This window comes from Aspergillus japonicus (assembly GCF_003184785.1).
Source record: "Aspergillus japonicus CBS 114.51 unplaced genomic scaffold BO86scaffold_63, whole genome shotgun sequence".
In the NCBI taxonomy this organism is placed as follows: domain Eukaryota; kingdom Fungi; phylum Ascomycota; class Eurotiomycetes; order Eurotiales; family Aspergillaceae; genus Aspergillus; species Aspergillus japonicus.
The window spans coordinates 163,184-182,298 of NW_020291700.1; the positions used below are offsets into that span (position 1 = coordinate 163,184).

At 51.9% G+C, this 19,115-nt stretch overlaps 6 protein-coding genes across 6 annotated transcripts; 2 read left to right on the plus strand and 4 right to left on the minus strand.

Annotated features, from left to right (window-relative positions):
* Positions 1 to 3,032: 3,032 nt before the first annotated feature.
* Positions 3,033 to 3,770, minus strand: BO86DRAFT_321682 (putative peroxidase; the record flags this gene model as incomplete). The annotated part of the gene is made up of 1 exon (XM_025668355.1): positions 3,033 to 3,770. The coding sequence occupies one exon, from the start codon at positions 3,768 to 3,770 to the stop codon at positions 3,033 to 3,035; it is 738 nt and encodes a 245-aa protein (XP_025523961.1).
* Positions 3,771 to 4,154: 384 nt separating this feature from the next.
* Positions 4,155 to 5,352, minus strand: BO86DRAFT_346119 (alpha/beta fold hydrolase). Its single transcript, XM_025669235.1, has 2 exons — positions 5,110 to 5,352; positions 4,155 to 5,044 (listed from the first exon to the last, which is right to left on the minus strand). The coding sequence occupies exons 1-2, from the start codon at positions 5,275 to 5,277 to the stop codon at positions 4,208 to 4,210; spliced, it is 1,005 nt and encodes a 334-aa protein (XP_025523962.1). The 5' UTR covers positions 5,278 to 5,352; the 3' UTR covers positions 4,155 to 4,207.
* A 1,232-nt stretch (positions 5,353 to 6,584) lies between these two features.
* On the plus strand, positions 6,585 to 7,460 carry BO86DRAFT_403162 (uncharacterized protein; the record flags this gene model as incomplete). The annotated part of the gene is made up of 2 exons (XM_025673918.1): positions 6,585 to 6,716; positions 6,771 to 7,460. 2 exons carry the CDS (start codon positions 6,585 to 6,587, stop codon positions 7,458 to 7,460), a joined length of 822 nt encoding a protein of 273 aa, XP_025523963.1.
* A 627-nt stretch (positions 7,461 to 8,087) lies between these two features.
* BO86DRAFT_412675 (carbon-nitrogen hydrolase family protein) lies at positions 8,088 to 9,501 on the plus strand. Its single transcript, XM_025674671.1, has 4 exons — positions 8,088 to 8,227; positions 8,289 to 8,377; positions 8,482 to 8,933; positions 9,089 to 9,501. The coding sequence occupies exons 1-4, from the start codon at positions 8,183 to 8,185 to the stop codon at positions 9,427 to 9,429; spliced, it is 927 nt and encodes a 308-aa protein (XP_025523964.1). The 5' UTR covers positions 8,088 to 8,182; the 3' UTR covers positions 9,430 to 9,501.
* A 658-nt stretch (positions 9,502 to 10,159) lies between these two features.
* Positions 10,160 to 10,826, minus strand: BO86DRAFT_382494 (uncharacterized protein; the record flags this gene model as incomplete). The annotated part of the gene is made up of 3 exons (XM_025670813.1): positions 10,160 to 10,432; positions 10,510 to 10,642; positions 10,702 to 10,826. The coding sequence occupies 3 exons, from the start codon at positions 10,824 to 10,826 to the stop codon at positions 10,160 to 10,162; spliced, it is 531 nt and encodes a 176-aa protein (XP_025523965.1).
* An 889-nt stretch (positions 10,827 to 11,715) lies between these two features.
* BO86DRAFT_458779 (dynamin-like GTPase vpsA) lies at positions 11,716 to 18,000 on the minus strand (the record flags this gene model as incomplete). The annotated part of the gene is made up of 14 exons (XM_025677315.1): positions 11,716 to 12,196; positions 12,248 to 12,332; positions 12,382 to 12,637; positions 12,686 to 13,327; positions 13,379 to 14,123; positions 14,195 to 14,289; positions 14,360 to 14,429; positions 14,460 to 14,578; positions 15,314 to 16,210; positions 16,265 to 16,932; positions 16,994 to 17,078; positions 17,185 to 17,572; positions 17,804 to 17,827; positions 17,978 to 18,000. 14 exons carry the CDS (start codon positions 17,998 to 18,000, stop codon positions 12,028 to 12,030), a joined length of 4,266 nt encoding a protein of 1,421 aa, XP_025523966.1. The 3' UTR covers positions 11,716 to 12,027.
* Between the last annotated feature and the right edge of the window lie 1,115 nt (positions 18,001 to 19,115).

Genomic DNA, 19,115 nt, shown 5'->3' on the forward strand with positions numbered 1-19,115 from the left:
AGTCAAGCCGTCGCGTTGGATGTCTGGTCCTTGTTGCCATCTGCTTCGGGATGTCGTGATTGGGAATTAGATTGATCTCCATGATCTGCTGATTAACTGCTGGTCAGTGAGCTACGCCAAACCACCATCCTGTATAATGAGTACATACCGTACATACAGTACGTACCGTGTGGGGAATATCCCCGATACCCAGGAAAACCAACCGTTCCTGACATTGGGATGGGCTTCGAGAAACGGTCAGCAGCAACGCAACAACAGTGAGGTGAGAGCGCCCTTGCATCTGATCATGACATCTTGGGTACTTCTGCATCCTTTCGGTTACCTGTTCGGGGGGGCGATCGAAGGAAGGGGTTGCACAGCCTTGTTCACTGGACTTATGTAATCTCATCATTTCCCCTCATCTCATTCCTGCTTAAAACTCGGTTCAAGCCGTCGCCGAGCAATCGCCCAGAAACGCGGGATCGACTGATACCATGATCATCTCACGAGGGCAGGATGAATTGTTGCATGCTTGCTTGCTGGATGCTCTGCTTGCTTGCCGCAGTCGACCAGGTGATGGTGCGACCTGCGCTAAAGATGTCGTGACTAGTGTAGGTCATGATGCGGGGAAATATCTTGCGTACATACTATACTAAATGTTAGTATAGAGAGTAGCCTATAACTAGAAGACTTAGGGCACAGACTGAAGATCTCCGAGGGGGCTGGCCTTGTGATGATGATGGAGGTTGACTTGCTGTCAGCCTGATCGTGATGCGGTGAGCATAGCCATGGCTTATCGAGACTGCCAGGCCAAACAGGCCACATGTGAATGACGTCTGTGAGCCTCGCTATGACTTGTTCATCGGTAGGTGGAGACTGCGTTGGCAGGAGGATTATTCTCCGAACGCTCTGGATCCAGCAGAATCTCCGCTTTTGAGGGGAAGCAGCAAGGAGAGAGCAATCAGTGGGAGTCGGTTGGATCGATCGACACAATCTATTGATGTTTATCCAGTCCCGATGACGAAATGTCTTACCGTCGGGGAACTATATCCGAGCGGGAATAGTTGCAAAGGGTGAGCAGGTTTAGTGCACACAGCAAGAAGCAGAGAAGGTGGAATACCAATGTAGGAGTTTGTGGGATTTGATACTGTAGGTAGAAATCATCCAATTGGAAGGTACGGCGGCGGCGACCTGCTCCGAGGCAGTTGCTTAAGCCTGCAGTAAGACATTAACCAAATAGTACTTTTGTTGCTGTACTAATACCCTGTTTAGTAGATGTAGCTTACGTACTATTTATATACCGTAGAAACTGTAGCTTACCACATCCTCTCACTCATCCTAATGCATACAATCCACCACCACCACCACGATACAAGCAATCACCCAAACAATCAATCATCATAAGCTACACTCACAGCTGTCCTACGAAGCTTGTTCATGACTCAATACGATCTATAAGAGCAATCTCATGCATCCTGCAGGGGTAATGCCCATCGCTCACCAATCCCTCCGGGCAGTGATCGCAACTCGACGCGCGTACTCCACGCGGTGGCAACTGGCCAGCAACTCCCCTGATGATCCTTCACCCAGCGCGTTCCTGCAGTAGTCTCTGGCCTCGGGGAATAAAGTTGTTCGGTGAAGGAGGGAAGGTGAGGCGTTGTTTCGCTGATCGGTAGTTAGATGTTCCTGCGTCATGGAGCTTAGAGACTGCGTGACTTGGAGACTGCGTGATTTGGAGACTGCGTGATAATGGTGGAGAGGTATAATTATAGTAGCGGTCTTGACCGTGAAGAGACTTTACTGAACGGTTCTCTGTGAGATACTCAATCCAACTGTATGGGGGTTGCGATGACGCGGTGGGTGCAACAGGTCACATTTGTCTACCGTTTAGGAGGTTCTGCTGATAGCACTGGGGGAAAGAAGTGTTTGTTGCTGTTATTGTTTGTTGATAGCTCTACCCTGGGGTGTTATTGGTGCTCTGTCTATAATCGAGTAGCGTGATATGCCATCGGTTTGCTGTCATCCACTCCCCTGGGAGTACAAAGGTTACTTCGGTTAGAAATGGACCAGAATGCTTATTTCAACACACTGTTGGCGGACCTTCGAGTCTCAACCTATGGGACTAAGGAGTCCTTGCATGACTCGCCGAGTGATAAGCTCTTCTATCTTCTAGTGGATTGACTATGCGAGAAGCATAATGAGCTCCTGTCTGCGGCCATGCATCGTACCCACCTAGTCTACAGAAGAGACATGCTCAGTCACCGACCCGGCAATCTGCTTAGATATCAATCACAAGGTCAAGAGCCTGATAATACAACCCACAGCTTGCTAGCCCGAGCATGCGATTATATTTAGGGTTCGGGCTAGAAGCATGTGGACCTGGGTTCGGGTACATGATCTGAACATGCTAGTCTTTCTACATCATGGTATCAACCGTTTGCAGCATCGCGAGTAGTTACTCGTTGAGACATAAATGGACCACTTCCTGTGACTTGAAGAGGAGACTCATGAGTGGACTGCTCCAGTATTGAACCCTCGAGAGATTTCTGCAACGGCGATGGCATGGTGATACGCTCCTTCACACTCAAACCGTACACCCCATCTGAACACGATATAAAAGCTTAAGAAGGAACGTCAACAAGACAAGCGTTCGCCAAGATGGTCGAGAACGCCGTAGACACACGAGGTACTCTTCAAGTACTATGCTATACCTTTCAACCGAGACTCACATCCAGTCTGCCCAACTCTGCTCTCAGATACGATACTACACGAGCCTTGCACGTCAATGATGAGCGACAGTTGCATCCTGCAGCCAGTCTGATATTCTGACCACTTGCAGCCATAAGATAAGCACCGCAGCCAACAAACCCACACGGGTCGGCTATACTTGCCAGGCGCCGAACCCTGAGGCGCAAACCCTCCCAGCTGAACAGATCAACCCTCAGCCCCTCAGCACCACCACGTATCAAGACACTCGCTAAACCAAGATCCCTCGTTCGCAACCCCGGCCCTAGAACATCATCCTAACTTCCCCCCTCTCCCCTCCGCAACCCTCAAAAAGGCCAAGCATACCTCGAAATCGCAAGGATCACGGCCGCGGCCTCGGGCAAAAACGCCTTAACCCAGCGTCTAGGCCTCCAGCCCTCCTCCAACGGCAAGCGCTCCTCGCCAAACAGCGCCTGCAAATAGCTCTTGGGGATGCCCTTCCCCACGCCCTCGCCAAACAGACACCGCAGGACGGCCAACTCGCCGCAGGCGATGTAGTGCTCGCGACGCCCGAACTTCAGAGCGGGATTGCTCTTCTGGGACTCGGCGTACCGCAGCTTGCGGTAGCGGCCGAGGTCGGGGACGCCGAAGCCGGCGCGCGGGGTGCTGCCAACGAACTGCGCGTAGAGGGCGGGGTCGCAGGGGATGGGATCGCCGAGGGCGCGGTCCTGGCGCGTGACGGAGACGTCGTGCTCGATGGCGTGCGGGCGGCCGACTTTGTCGAGGTGGAGGACCGGCTCCCCCGCGGCGTTGAGGTCGGTCGCGTCGCGCAGGCCGCCGATGGACCCGTGGGGCCCGAACTCGCCGTCGTCGCTGTGGATCGTGAAGGCCCGCCACACCAGCAGCGCGGACACGTCGGCGCCCAGCCCGATCGAGCCCAGCGCCGAGCGTAGTTGCGCCGCTGTGATGTTCCGCCCGTCGTGCGGGAGGCGGTGGTGGTTGGCTAGGCTGTTCAGCACCGGGCAGGGCGAGCGGGCATCGCTCGAGGAGGCGGGCTCGTAGCTGTCGTCTTTGGCGTGGGGCATCGTCCTGAGTTTTGTGATATACAACTAAATATGGCTGGGTAAAGAGTGGATGAGGTGAGGAGGGCGGGGGTTTCTTCGGGAAATGGGGGAGGGTGATGCTTTGCTTATATATCCAGTGAGCTTGTGGAATGAATGTAAGCAGAGGAGACGTGATGAATGGTGCTGAGATGAGAGGGATGGGATGAGATGCAGTTGATGGGCAGCAGCTGACCGCTGCGGTGTCTGGTGTGGCTGGTCACGAGGGTTTCAGCTACGTGCAGTGAGTGCAGCTATACGAGTCGCCACCGGTCACTGCGACCTGTCTACTGCGTACCTTCGATTCTGCAGAAGGTTGTCAGCATTTCTATTTCATCGCCAGAATGTAATCTTAGTCTAATGTACAGTGGTTAATTCAATCATGCGGGGAGATGGTGTATGCTCTTGCTCGAGATCATCCTCTAATTGCATCGGCTCACAATCTCTTCAATCAACTCGTGCAGTTCCTCTTCTCGTTCCCAACCCAGCATGTGGCCACTCCCCTCGAAGGCCCTCCAGGTGATCCCATCCCCGATCTCCTCGCATAAGATCTCCCCGTGCCGAAACGTCAGCATCAGGTCCTTGGTGCCATGAGTCACGGCTATGCGGTCTCTGCCTACTCGATCCCCAAGGGTCTTCAGCTGCGCTGCCGACTTGTGATGGAAATAGCAGGCCACAATCTGCATCATGAACCCCTTCTTGGTGTACTCGTCCGTATTGGCTCGCTTCCGGATGACGCCCGCAGCAAAGCGATCGCGCTTGGTCGGGAAATTCTTCGCCGGGTCCTCGTATTCAGTGTCGGGCTGGGCGAGGAACTCGTCGGCAAAAACGCTCTTCGCCAGCCGCTCCAGCTCCACATCAATGTGGCGAGGGATGAACATGTTCGCCCGCTGCCGCAAGTTCTCCACAAACGGGCCTGTCCGCACCAGGCGCGGTGCCGTACAGTTGAGCATCAGGCTCGCAAGGCGATCGGGAATAAGCATCGCGACCTCTTGAGCTATCATACCACCCATGCTAGCACCAATGACATGGATAGATCGCTCAGGTGGACCGGCTAGATCGATCCAGCCCAACGAGCTCACCAGGTCGACCACGTCCTGGGCCATCTCGGAGGTCGAGTAAAAAGATATCGGCTTGTCTGAGAGACCGACGCCACGATTGTCAAACACCAAGCAGGTGTATCGCGACCCGTGCTTGTGCCCAAAGTACCTGGTCTGGCGTCGCCAGTCCTTCAGGGTCCCGTTGAGGCCCATAATCCACTGCACGGTCCGTGTCAGTACCACCATTGATCCCCGATGGGTTGAGAATCACACTCGAGACTTACGACGAGCTTCACCGGGCCAGTGCCGTGAATTTCATAGTGCAGATTGATCGGCCCTCCACGGCGGGTCTGGGCCACTGCTTGTTTCCCGGATGTTGTCGGGGTGAGTTCCCATTCGACTGTGGGATACGCTGGGTGCTTGACGAGCTCTTCTGCTGTGAGAGGTGCCATCGCTCCCAAATACTGGTAAATCGTATAGTACTGAGTACACTGGCAGGGTGCGGAATGTAGTGATTTACAGGGCGGAAGGGATGACGTGCCGGTGGAAATGATGTAGAGGCAATGAGGCAAGTGCGCGCATGCCCTCATTGCTTGGCAATTGGCCGGGGCCTTGTTTTCCTTTGCTGGCCGGATCCACTTGAACCAGTTCCTGATATTCCATTCTGGGCCTGGTGTCTGTTTTAAAGTGCTGATGCCCGACTGCTTCTTTTTCGTTATCGCGATAACCACTCCATCCTGATGTCCTGGATACTAGAGGCCCTTCGACCGGCAACTTAACTATGTCTCGTGTCAGTGACACACGGGTAGGTCTTGTGAGACCAATCCGTGCACAACCCTTCCTCTGTTGCCGGTCGCGCAATCCAGGTATCCTGGTTTCATTGTTCAACTGATGTAGAATAAATTAAGCTGATCGCACCCCTGAGAGCTGACGACTGTCCGTGGGGTCAGAGCTCTAATTCGGTTCTCGACTGAACTTATTCTTCATATCTTATGTCGGATTAACCTTCAAGTGCGGGGAATTGACCATTTTCATGAAGGGACAATATGGCAAGCGAGAGCGCTCGGATTCGGACCTTCAGTTCACAATTGCAATACATTCCACCTGGTTTTAAACAATCCGTGATATTGTGAGACTGGCATCTCGACCTCATAAGTGTCTTGCATACGCAGTCGAGTTCTCCAGAGCCAGAGCAGGTCAACTAAGGAAGCAATAGGGGGCAAAGAGACAAGATGGACAGCTCTTTAGACTCAATTCTTGCTTCAGCACAAAGAATACACTTCGCGTCTCTCTGCCGAGGATTCAGATGCCGACGGCTCAGTTGATGACCGCCGAAGAAGCGCAAAGCGTGATAGAATCGCGAGCTCTCGAGATTAGTATGCTGTGTACTCGAGAAGGGGCAAGGTGGCGATGGCAATGTAAAAAATGCTTTTGGCTTTGGACAACGCTTTGAATAGGAATCTGGAAGATATTTGAACGGAATCAGAGAACGAAGTTTTTGAGTTGATTGCGAATGCTTGAACAATCGCACATCCCAATAAAGCAGTTCAAGATGGTCACTCAATACGGCATCCATCAGGTCTGTCTGGCTTCAACGATAAGTCCAGCAGATCCTGTGGCTCCGAAATCAGCCCAGAAGGAAGTACAGCACAAACAGAAGCAGACTTTCAACACGTACTTCGAGTCCCTCACTGGCGGTTGTCGGAGAAATGTGAATAACAAGTCTCCGAATCCACTGCTCGTACCTGAAAGGCTTTAAATGAATGTAGCAAAGCTCCACGAGGCACTGGTCAGCGGACTCAGCAGCATTGTGGACACTTGGTGGACCGATGAACAGGCTGCGTTCCCCCGGCGGATGCCACTCGAACCACACGAGGAAGATCTTCTACGCGTGAGACACTCATCGACTTGACCTTTGGTAGCGGTGCTGACCTTTCCACTCCAGTGGCTGCATGAGCAATGCGAAGCGAATAATCTGAGGCCATTCAAGAATTGCCAGGGACACTGGCGATCTGATCTTCTTCTTCCTTCGGACCACCCAGGTACTGTCAAGATCTGTGAGATCAACGCACGTTACTCCATCAATGCACAGCTCCTTGCAGCCTACGGCTATCAGTACCGGACACCCTATATTGAGATGTTCGTCTCTTTTGCCGAACAAAGTGGTAGGGTTAGTGCGATTATAATCAAGCCGGTAGATCTTCGATTGATCAGGAGCAACAACTCGAAGACCAGATATGACCTTTACTGTCTGTCCGACAGGGACTGTCCCGACATGGTCAGCACAGACGGTGAGCGCCTGGACCGTGTGTATCAAACCGGGCTTCAACTATTCCAGCATGAATTGCGCTCTATTCCGACAGACATTCTGCGGCATCTTGCGTTGCACTCTGTCAATGATTTAAGAAGCGTTCTTCTCATTCACGATAAGCGGATCCTTGGGGTACTCCTCCAAGAGCTTGACAGCCTTGTCAGCAAGCAAGTCCTGACGGCAGAACAAGCAGCGATCATTCGGCACGGCGTCGTACCTACCATCAACCCTGGGTCTCCGGAGCTGAGCGGATTGATCGACCAGCAGAGTCGATCCCTGATTCATAAAGACAATTATATCATCAAGCCAGTTCGGAGTGGCTGAGGGGACGGAGTTCTGCTCGGAAAGGAGCTGTCCGTCTCCCAATGGGAAAGTCTCTTGCTTGATCTTCGCGAACCCGAGCTTGAACCAGGTCGCACTCTGTATATTATCCAGCCACGGATCGAACAGCCATTGTTCGAGCTACTCGACCATCGTAGGGAGATCCAACTCAGTCCCCTTGTAGGGTCTTGCCATCTGGCTAATGGCAGTTTCACCGGCCTTGGATTCTGGAGAGCCGGTGGCACGAAGATCTGCAATCTGAACACTGGAGGGTTCTGGATGCTGGGGGTGGTGGCTCGTCTGAATTGATTTGATTTCAGTTGACGTGAAGAGGACCTCATCCCTGGAGGAGAGGAGAATCAACCTCATGATATGGCCGGCGTGTTTGAAAAAGCCTCACACATCGTGAAGTGTCTAGCTGCGCTCGAAGACAAGTTAGCCAGTAGTGATAGTCTGTCATTCATAGAATTTCAAAATCGAAAACATCCTGTTTAAAGCTGTCTTATCTCACAGTTCATGAGGAAGTTTTTGAGGGGAGGAAAGAGTTACATAAACACACCCCGCTCTTATCAAGGCGACTCCAACGCGGGGAACTCAAATGACTCCACCATCTCCAACCTCCAACTTCCACACGACCCCTCCATGGCCATCATGACTTTCTTCCTCGTCGCATTCCACAAGACATTGATCTCTCCTCCTTATCACTCACGTCACTGTAACCCACAATGGCACCCATTCATCGCGTAGCCGTCATCCAATGGAACATCCAGGTACGTCTCCCAGCTACCTACTCTGCGTCGCAGCAAATTGCTAACCAACCCTCCCTCGCAGGATCTCGCCATCGAGGAAAACCACCGCAAAGCATGCGATTACATCCGCGAAGCCGCAGCCCAAGGTGCTGAACTTGCCGTTCTCCCAGAGTATGCGCCCTCACCCTACACCTCAAGCCACACATAATCCCCCTCCCCCTCAACCCCCGGGCCACTCCCACCTCAAACACCACCAACTAACCCCCGCCAAAAAGATACCACCTCAACGGCTGGGCCCCCTCCGACCCCCTCTGGCTCGACCATGCGGCCTCCACCCAGCAATACCTGCAAGCCTACCAAGCCCTTGCCCGCGACCTACACATCTGCATCGTTCCCGGCACGATCGTCGAACGGCACGAGCCGCAGCCCGCCACGACGACCACCACCACCACCAATTCCAACAAGGCCGAAAGCAAAAAAGACGCCCTCCTCTACAACACCGCGTACTTCATCTCCCACGACGGCCGCATCCTGGGCCACTACCGCAAGAAGAACATCTGGCACCCGGAGCGCGAGTACCTGACGTCATCCGGGGAGGAGCCGCACGAGGTGTTCGACACGCCGCTGGGGAAGGTGGGGCTGCTGATCTGTTGGGATCTGGCGTTCCCGGAGGCGTTCCGCGAGTTGATTTCCAAGGGCGCGGAGCTGGTGATTTTGCCGACTTTTTGTGAGTTCTTCTTTTCTTTTTTTCGGGGGCTGCGCCTTGTGGGTAGAGGGTGGGAGGGGTGGTTTTTGTGGCTCTTAGAGAAGACACTGGCAGAGAAGACACTGGCAGAGAAGACACTGGCAGAGAAGACACTGGCTAATTTGGGCCCACGACAGGGAGTCGCTACGACGCCTCGCCCGCGATGCTGAAACATAACCCGGAGTCGGAGAAGCTGTTCCTCGAGACGACCCTCACGGCGCGGTGCTTTGAGAATACCTGCGGGATCATCTTTGCCAATGTCGCGCGGGGCCAGGACCCGGAGGACAAGTTCATGGGCCTCTCGCGGGTGGTGTTGCCGGTGGTGGGACCGGTGGGGCAGATGGGCGACGAGGAAGGGGTGCTGGTGGTGGATATGGATTTGGGGTTGGTGAGGATCGCGGAGGAGAATTACAAGGTCCGCGAGGATATGGAGAGGGAGGGCTGGCATTATACGTATAGACACTCTTCGATTGCGTGAACTGTCTGTTATTAGAGGATTAACATGGATGGTTGAGGTGGAGTCGAAAGCTGTTTCAAACTTGTGTACGTTGTTCGATTATGGCTAGCTATGTAACTTTCTCAAGATATGTCAAGACACATGGCCGAGATGAACTTCAAAAGCGTTAAACCCAACCACAAGTAGGTCATGTCAAGCGTCAACGACTGTTGCACCGACGAAGCCAAATTGGCAACCATTGGAAAAAAGGAAACATAAGCAACGCAGTGAAAATAGTCGAAAGCTGCAGCCGGACTATACATACCTCACGACAAGGTGGAAGCCACAGCCAGCCACAAACCTCTCCTAGATTCAACTGAGATAGAAACCAGAGCAAGCAACGAGAGGAAATGAGATGGGACCGAGGAACAACCATCAACACCACAGCTCCCTACCATACCGACTGACCAACCATGCATACCGTATGACAAAATAGGAGCCACAGCAAACCCAGCCGTATCCTTCAGCCAACACCCCATAATCCCAAAGCCACAGAACAAGCAACAACACAGAAAGTCATGCTCGCTGAATACATCAAGACCCAACAGAACTTGCTAGAAGCAGCACAGAGGGGTATTGAAGTACAGCACAGACACGCAAATCCAAACCTCAGAACGATGAATAATGAACGATGAACAAAAGTAAGAGAGATCAGAGATGGCAAGGTAGATGTCATGATTCGTAGCTGAGAAAAGCACCCATCAATCCCCGCTCACAGCTCGAACTCGTCAAGCACCTCGAAGTCGGAAGTGTAGTCCTCATCAGTCACGATGTCGAAGCCATCGGCAATATCGTCCTCGGGCGCCTCGGAGTCGTCAGTATCATCATCGCCCTCTGAATCCTCGACAGGCATCCAGTATTCGACGAAGCTGCGAGGGTTCTTTTCAGTTTCGACGGGAGGAATGGCTCGAGAGCCGAGGGGGACGAGGTCGTTCATGTACTCCATGATCCACTCGAGTTCGTAGTCATGGGGGCGCTTGATCACCTGTTTTAGTTTCGGTCAGTGTGTCTCTTCTCTCGTGAGGGGGGGGTAAGCAGGAAGGTGAGCGAGAGAGAGCTCACATTGAAGAGCCTGGCACCGTTGCTGGGATCGAACCGTTCGGCCTGGTGGTCCCAATCGCAGAGGCGGCAAGGGATACCCCTCATGTACAAGCTGCCGATGGTAACGAAGCCCTGAACATGATCCAACTCACACCTGAGGGATGGGTAAGTTAGAAGGGACTTTTCACAGAATGTAAGGTGTGGGACACGTACGGCCGGAAGTCTGTCGGATCGTTGCACCGGTCACGGCATTGGAAGTACACCTCTTTCCAGGCGAAATGGCGCACTTCCTGGGTGCAGTCGGTGTAGATCACAGGGTACTTAAATGCAAAGCACATCCTTGAGATGATCAGTATGTAAACTGTGGCTACGGCGAGTGTCAAATTACTTGGCTTCACTTCTTTGGTTGGAATCGAGTGGGAGATGACCGGACGTTCAAGGTGAGATGAGATGAGGTGTCGAGCAGACAAAACTTGCTGGTCTGGAGGAGGAGCGGAGAGATGAAAGAATGAAGTTCTACAGAGACAAGGGAGAGAATGTGAGAGATATAGAGGCTCTACAGAGAACAAGTGGGAGAGCGTAGAAGATGAAGAGGAAACATGAGAGTGTGTGTGAGAGAAAGAGAGAGAAGGGGGTGGAGGGGATAAGAGAAGTCAAAGGCAGCTCGTTCACTTGTGATCGTTGCCTGATGATAAACCTCACTACAGCGTGTTACCCAGCCTATAATACTCTTTACTTGAGGCCCTACAATACCGCTTTCTTCATTTTTCTGCTTGCCATCTTGCGTGGACATGATCATCCCTTTCATATATAGTCAACCCAGCAACATGGCTCCTACAGTAGTGATATACTTCGGATCACCGGGCCGAGCGGCTATTGGCCACGCGAGCCACGCTAAACATGGGCTTATCTGTATCTGATAGTGGCCCACTTCACTGGTACGCTAAGCCCTTTTTGATATACAAGTCTATGTTCTTTTCGGGTTCAAGGTTCCCCAGTTCAGCGATTTAGCTATGCATCCCATTCACTGGTAAGGGCACATGTACATTTCATTCGTGACAAGGAAGGGTTTGAGGTTGGCTGCCACTTTTAGATGATATCCTAGCAGTCAAGGAAGGCTAGCGTATGTCAAGGCAGTCGAAGAAGTAGTAAATCACTAACTAATGAGCTCTACCCTGCGACCACTGTAAGAACAGCTGCTACCCATCCTGAGCGAGCATGCTTCATCTGAACATCAAACCTGAATAGTACGGGTTCCCTCCTTGAGCTACTATACATTGCAACTGCTAATCTGCAAAATGGTCTCAATTCTAAACAAGCCGCAATCATCCGCAGTCATTAGGCGATACAAATTCGTCAAATCTTGGCAACCGTTCATCCACCATGCGGCCGTGGAATTCTTGCATCAGAAGAAAATATAAACATAAGGCATCATCAACTCCCCGCAAGAGACTGAGCCCCTCCAAAAAGACTGGCTACCAGGACAACAGAAAGCAACCGGGTGTATGAAAGTGAAAATCAACCATCCAACTCTGGCACTCACTGAACCTGGCTGACAATCTCGCTAGCGCGGGATAGGCTCTCTACCATTTGCTGGCACTCTTTCCGCCGGCGGATGGTGTAATCGCTCTCCTTCAGGAGTTCATCCAACTCGTTGTTGCGGTACATCATCTCCAAGAGCTCGCGCTGCATCTCATCCTTGGTGAATCTAGCTCTGTATTAGCATCGAATATAATGACCCACGTGAGATCGAACTTACTGGACAAGGGTGTACATGATGGCCTTGGGAACCATGTCAATCATGGTGCGCTTGACAATGTTGAAGTACGATGTGATGAGCAGTTCTGTTGTGTGTAAGCATCCAATCTGCAAAGGACATTTAACAGGACTCACTGATAACTTCAACTTCGCTGCTCTCGCGCTCGGACAGGGCGGCAGAAGCCTTCAGAGTGGGCGGTGGCGGCTCCATAGCGGCCATCTTCTTCTTGTTCTTCGAGGCCCAGAAGCTGCCAAAGAACCCAGAGCTGCCGGTGTCGGTAGGAGTCTCAACGGAAGGGCTGTTGGCCCGCGGAGGGAGGGGCTTGCCGGTCTTCGGATCTACTTGCGTAGGCTTGCTTCCAAGTTGGCGTTCGTTGACGATAGCCATAGCCTGATCGGTCAGTATCGCTCAGCTACAGAGATTGTGCGAATAACTTACGCGGTGTCCGTTAAGGAAGTCAGGGTGTCCAGTATTGATGTACACCGTCTCCATGGCAATAAGATCCCGAACCAATTTGTTGGTCGGCTCCATGCACTTCTTGAAGAATCCAATGACCACAGCATGGAACTTCTCCTTCAGCATAGGATACCTCCGGAAGAGCTGCTTGTTCAAGAGCTGACCAAGAATGCGGACGAGTTCATCGTAGACCAGAGAGATACACTTCAAGCTGGGATCCTCCAGTCGCTTGATCTGTTGCTTCACAATCAGCTCGAAAGCGGTCGTGCCAACGAAGAGGGCTGGTGACGATCCGGAGGAGTTGTAGAGGATAGTGCGGATATCAATGTCCTTCACCTGATCAAAAGGATCGACTGCCTTGACACCGTTCGAGTAGAGCTCGTGGAACACGAAGCTGATACGGGCACCTCCGGACAACTCAATACTCGAAAGTTCGGTGTTGTTACCCTCCAGCACAGTACGGTACTCATTGCTGAACTCGGTGATGATGTTCAGTATTATGTTAGCGCTGTTGCCGAGCATCGAGTCGCCAAGCTGCGATAGTTCGGAAGAGTATTTCTGGAGAGAGGACGAGATGCGGGCCTTGATGTCGGGAAGCGTTTGCTTGATGTGCATCATGAGGATCTATAGCATGGTTAGCGCACATACAGTCACGTACCAGGGAGCAATGCGCACCAAGTTCAACTTCCTAGCAAGATAAGGTGTTCCACAGTATGACGACTTGTTGCGATAAGCCTTGTGGTTCTCGAAAAAGTTCTTCTCGTTCTCCAGCGCATAAGCAATGGGCTTCTTGTTCTCAATATCGCGCTGACCACGGTTGACCACCGGCACATAACCCAGGCGCAAGGGGATAATCCTGCCCGCAAGAATATCCACGACGTCGGTGCCCTCGTCCATCAGATCCACCTTGGTCAACACACCGATGGTACGCTGACCCTCGGGATCCACCTCGCGCGCCAGCTTCAAGCCATCCGAGTTGGCCAAATCCTGGTTAGCGGAAGTGACAGCAAGGATAATAGCGTTGGGCTTGCTGATATACTTCATGACCATGTCCCGAATCTGTTTTTCAATGTCCTTGGGCTGATCACCCACTGGCACCTTGGTCAAACCGGGCAAGTCAACCAGCGTCAGCGTCAGGACATTGGGCGAGTAGATACGGAGGTTGATCGGGGCGGGCGAGATGCCGGCGTTGCGGCCAACTTTCTGTTCGGTTTCGCGCACGATTTCATCGCGGATCTTGTTGAAGTCGTAGAACTTTTGGCCGGGAATGTGCAGGAACTCGCCGTACTCGTCCACATTTGCCTCCTTGTCCGTGCCTTCCAACTCTTCTTCCTTCACACCGTTGGTCTGTGCAGCGGGCTTGTTGATCAGCTGCAGAATGAGGGGTCTGCGAGTGACAATTCCGGAACCACGGGGGAGGCTAGGGGGGAGCAGGGTTGACAGTTAGCGAATGCGACAGTGGTTGCGATGGTGACAGTAAGGGTCACTTACAAATCGCGGCCAACAATATTCTCCAAGACGGAACTCTTTCCGCTAGACTGCGAGCCGACGACGGCGATTTGAGGCAGGTCGATGGGGTTGTGAACCTAAACAGAACAAGCGGTGTCAGTATGCGGAGGGGCCGCAGGAAAGCTCCACGAAACAGCAATCACTTACTCCGACGGTAGCGAAGACATCCTGCAGCTTGTTGACCAGGGAGATCAAGCTGGGATCGTTGACATTGATCCTGTCCGACAAGCGAAGTCAGTCAGTTAACCTAGCATTGAGGGCACGAGGGCCCAAGGGGGAGGGGAAATTGCGCACGAGAAGCCAGTTGGGCTTGCCATGGCTGGCAATGATGATTAGGGAATCGCTCCAAATTACAAAAAAAGGAAGCTTTAACTTGTAAGTAGATAGCAGCCAAGTGTATGGAATCGAGTGTATGAATGAATGCCTGTAAGGCGTAGTAGCTGTGAATGGTGGGTGTTGGGGGGGAGGTAAGTTGAAGGGGGGAGAGTGTCGGAGTGAGCGAAGGCGGCGGCGGCGACGGGAAGTGCCAAGTGTAGCCTTTCGCTTCGGCCTAGATCAGTGAGATAAAGATCGATACAACTGCAACTACAAAGCCACAGGAGCATAAAGAATCACGCCAATGGTGGCAGCTCAGTCATTCGGTCTTAACTAACAGCCTCAGTTAATCAACGTATTCTTACGGAGTACACAGTTGAAAGTAGCTGTAAAACTTCTTCCTCTTGAATGTCATAATGCAAAGCCACGAATTCAATAGGACGCGTCATGTGCTTCTGGCCACCCAAACGGGCCAAACAATGATGCTGCCTGACCACTCACTCAATGGGCTCAAAATCTATCATCGTTGGGCGAAAAGAATATTCTGGAAGATCTTCAACGAAACTGCAATAACTACAGGTAATGGGAATTTGCTATGCTACAAAGCTCTTGAAATTCAAAAGAAAGAAATGACGACACGATCCCGGAGATCATCTCCCGGCCATGATGATATCCTCTACTCATCCGACACCGAAGCGAAACGCTCCGACATGGTCTGAAGGATTTTCTCATACTAGGAAGGAGTTAGCGAAACTACGTTGTGGAACGCAAGAGGATTAGACTCACCTTGTTAGACACCTCCGCCTCGTTGTCTGGCACTTCGAACTTCATGTTCCGCAGAGCGGTCTGAATATCACCCGTGGCGTCGCGAACCTTGGCCCAATTCTGACCTTGGGCAACGGCCTTCTGCGCTTCATCATGGTAGCCCATGAAAGCCTTCATCATGTACTCAGTCTTCCACAGAGGACAGAACTGATCGTAGTCACTGTAGCCGTTCTGTTGCAGGAAGTCATCCTTGACCATGGCAGCCACATCCAGGGTGATCTTATCCGAGTCACCCAATGCCGCCTTACCGACCAACTGCACCACCTGGTCCAAATCTTCTGACTTGGTCAAAAGCTCCCGAATCTGGTCACGCAGACGAGGGAACTCGGGGTGGTGCTTCTCGTAGTAGCGGTCCAGAACCGTGGTATACTTGCTGTAGGAGATCGACGTATTGATCGAAGGGAAGTGCTTGCGCTGAGCCAGCTTCTTGTCCAGACCCCAGAAGACCTGGACGATACCGAGAGTGCTGCTGGTAACAGGGTCCGAGAAATCACCACCTGGAGGGCTGACGGCACCGACAATACTGACACTGCCGGTTCTCTCGGGGCTTCCGAGAGCGATACTCCTTCCGGCACGCTCATAGAAGGAGGCAAGCTTAGCACCCAGGTAGGCGGGGAAACCCTGATCAGCAGGCATCTCTCCCAACCGACCGGAGATTTCACGGAGAGCCTCGGCCCAACGAGAACTGGAATCCGCCATCATAGCCACGTCCTTTCCTTGGTCACGGAAGTATTCGGCGATCGTAATACCGGTATAGATAGAGGCTTCACGGGCGGCGACAGGCATGTTGGAGGTGTTGGCAATCAAGCAGGTACGCTTCATGATAGGCTCCTTGCGGCCGTCAATGTCGATGGAAAGCTACAGATACATTGATCAGTAATTGATGGGGTTATTGCGGGGGAAGTGACAGACCTCGGGGAAATCCATCAACACTTCAGCCATCTCATTACCGCGCTCACCGCAACCGACATAGACAATGATATCACTGTTGGAGAACTTGGACACACTCTGAGAAATAACAGTCTTACCGCATCCGAAGGCGCCGGGAATACAGACGGTACCACCCTGGACACTGGGGAAAAGAGAATCCAAGACTCTTTGGCCGACAATGAACGGAGAGTCAGAGGCCAGCTTCTCGTTCACAGGTCTGGGCACACGGACGGGCCAGGTGTGCATCATACTGTGCTCGGTCTTCACACCATTGAACTCGATTTCAAGAAGTTTCTCCTCAACCGTGTAACTACCAGCTTCGGCGATTCTGGTGATAGTACCCCTCGCGCGGGGAGGAAGAATGATCTTGTGGTCGTTCACCAAGCTGTTCTCGAAAACGGTACCCCAGATGTCACCGCCAGTTATGTGATCGCCGACCTTGTATTTCCCAGGCTTGAAGTCCCATTTTCTCTTACGATCCAAGGCATTGACTGCAATACCACGGGGAATGTAGATGCCCTCGGACTGTTCGGAGATATCCTTCAGGGGGCGCTGAATACCATCGTAAATCGTTTCCATCAGACCGGGACCGAGCTCAACCGAAAGAGGCTTTCCTGTACGCTGGACGGGGTCGCCAACCGTCAAGCCAGCTGATGGCGAATATTGTTAGAGATTGAGATGGTGGAAAGCGGGAGATGAATGGTGCTGTACCAGTTTCCTCGTAGACCTGAATGGTGGCCTTATCTCCATCGATACGAATGACTTCTCCAACAAGCAGATCATGACCGACTCGACACTGCGGGAGGCTATCAGATACGATAAATGCTGAGTGTGGGGTTGTATCGACATTCCAGTCCCCCGTGCACTGTTATGGGGTAGAAGGAGCTGCGGGGAGGACCTACCAACTCGTACATAGCACAACCGATCATATGCTCGGCCACGACGACGGGTCCGGAGACGGAGAAGACGGAACCATGCTGGTTCTCGCCATCATCAGCGGAGGGGGCCATAGTGTGTGAAGTACGGTCGTGGATGGAGAGAGTGGAGGAAGAGGGGCGGCGGTGGTGGATGGGAGAAAGAGGGGAGGAGAGGCTGTTGTCGCTGCAGGATGATGAAGTGGGCGACACGGGGAGCGGTGGCAGTTCCAACTGCTGGTTTTGGCCTTCTAGCTCAGGCGGTGATGACGACCTCGAACCAACTTCCGACCACACTGCAGCCTTTTGACTGACAATCAGATCCAGCAACGAGGGTCGTGTGCGAAGTCGAGGCACGCCTAATCCTAACATTCGACTATAAGTTAATTATTGCTACCATAATCCCAATTGAATCGACGTTTCCTCAGGTCTCGACTTCCAAGCTCTCCTAAGGTTATCTGGGGCGGTGCAGGCTACCTGTTTACTCAGCCGTTGTTGGAGACCGCACGGACGATCACCGTTCAATGGGGTTACTAGCTCGCCATCGTCAATAGCATCACAGCTAAACTCGACGTTTTTTCGACCTTACAGTACTTATAATACATACATTCTATATAGGACATTCAACTTCCTATTGGCAAAAAAAGATTACGTCTCAGAAGAGGTCATCGGAGTCTATGATACTCGATGAAAGCCCTTCGCCACCGAACATGTCTGCCGCATCTACCGACTATCTGCTGATCGAAAATCCGGCTCTTGGTCTCTTTGAAGTTCAGCCTACGCGATCTTGGACAAAATGGTCATTGTTAGGCGAGGAAGGATTACAGGGTGAATATAGGTTATTCAGTCCTAAGGTACATGGTCCAGAGGAATATTTCCACGCCTTTGCGAATCGCATCCTCCACCATTAATCATCGTCATGATTCATCACTCATGCAGCCAGTTTATCTGGCTTCAATAGAGGTGCAAGAATTTACTTCTATATATATATGTAAGTCTTTTGTTAAAGTCATGGAGAGAGGAGTTCAACATACGCCGCACTGCTTGCAAGAGCACGAGCTTCCGCAGGTGCAGCTGCTAGGTCCACTGCATCCGCAGGTGTTTCCGGAACCGCAATCACAACCCATCTTGTTCGCGATTTTCGTTGAATAGGATAGTAAATGTATTTGTTTGACCGTTTGACTGATTGACTGATTGGTTTGGGTTAAACGCTTATGTTAGACTGAGAACCTTGGGGACGAAGAAGTTGTCTCTATATATACTTGTAGGTGCCGTGGCGTGAATCATGATGAGGTCAGTTGACGGATTATGTCATGGATGGGGAAGACAAAGACCCGAGTCAAGCCGAACCGATCGCATGTGTCGCACATAGATCCGGGCTTACTGTCCGATTGGTAGTGGTTGCATCGTCCTCCAAGTTCCTGACTTCAATATAAAACTTGCACTGGGGTAAGTGGTTCTCTCGAGGCCCAGGCCCAGGGTAGACGACGGCGTGGAGCCTCACATAACATCAGTGAGGCCCAGGCTGAGCAGAGACAATGGTTGTACTCGCGAGTATGAGGAAAACAACCGTTCATTTCAGGCGGTCGCAGTTGAAGTTCTCAGCCATATTTACATATCTAGTTCTGCATTTGTGAATGTCGACGTAGCTCCTTCTGATATATGGTATGGGGATTCATAGCTTAAACAAGCTTGGCCATTGCAATTCAGCCCAGCGGAAAGAAGATCAAGTCAATCCATACAATTCCCTTAAACATAATGCAGTAGATGTGTTGTGTATAAGGCGAATTCTCGAGGATATAATATATGTTATGTACATGGTGCTTCTGATTCTTGTATCTTCCAAGGTATTCAGCATGCAAGCTATCATAAAGCTTACAACCGCCGAACTAGGTATATTGTTATGAGAATTCGAATAT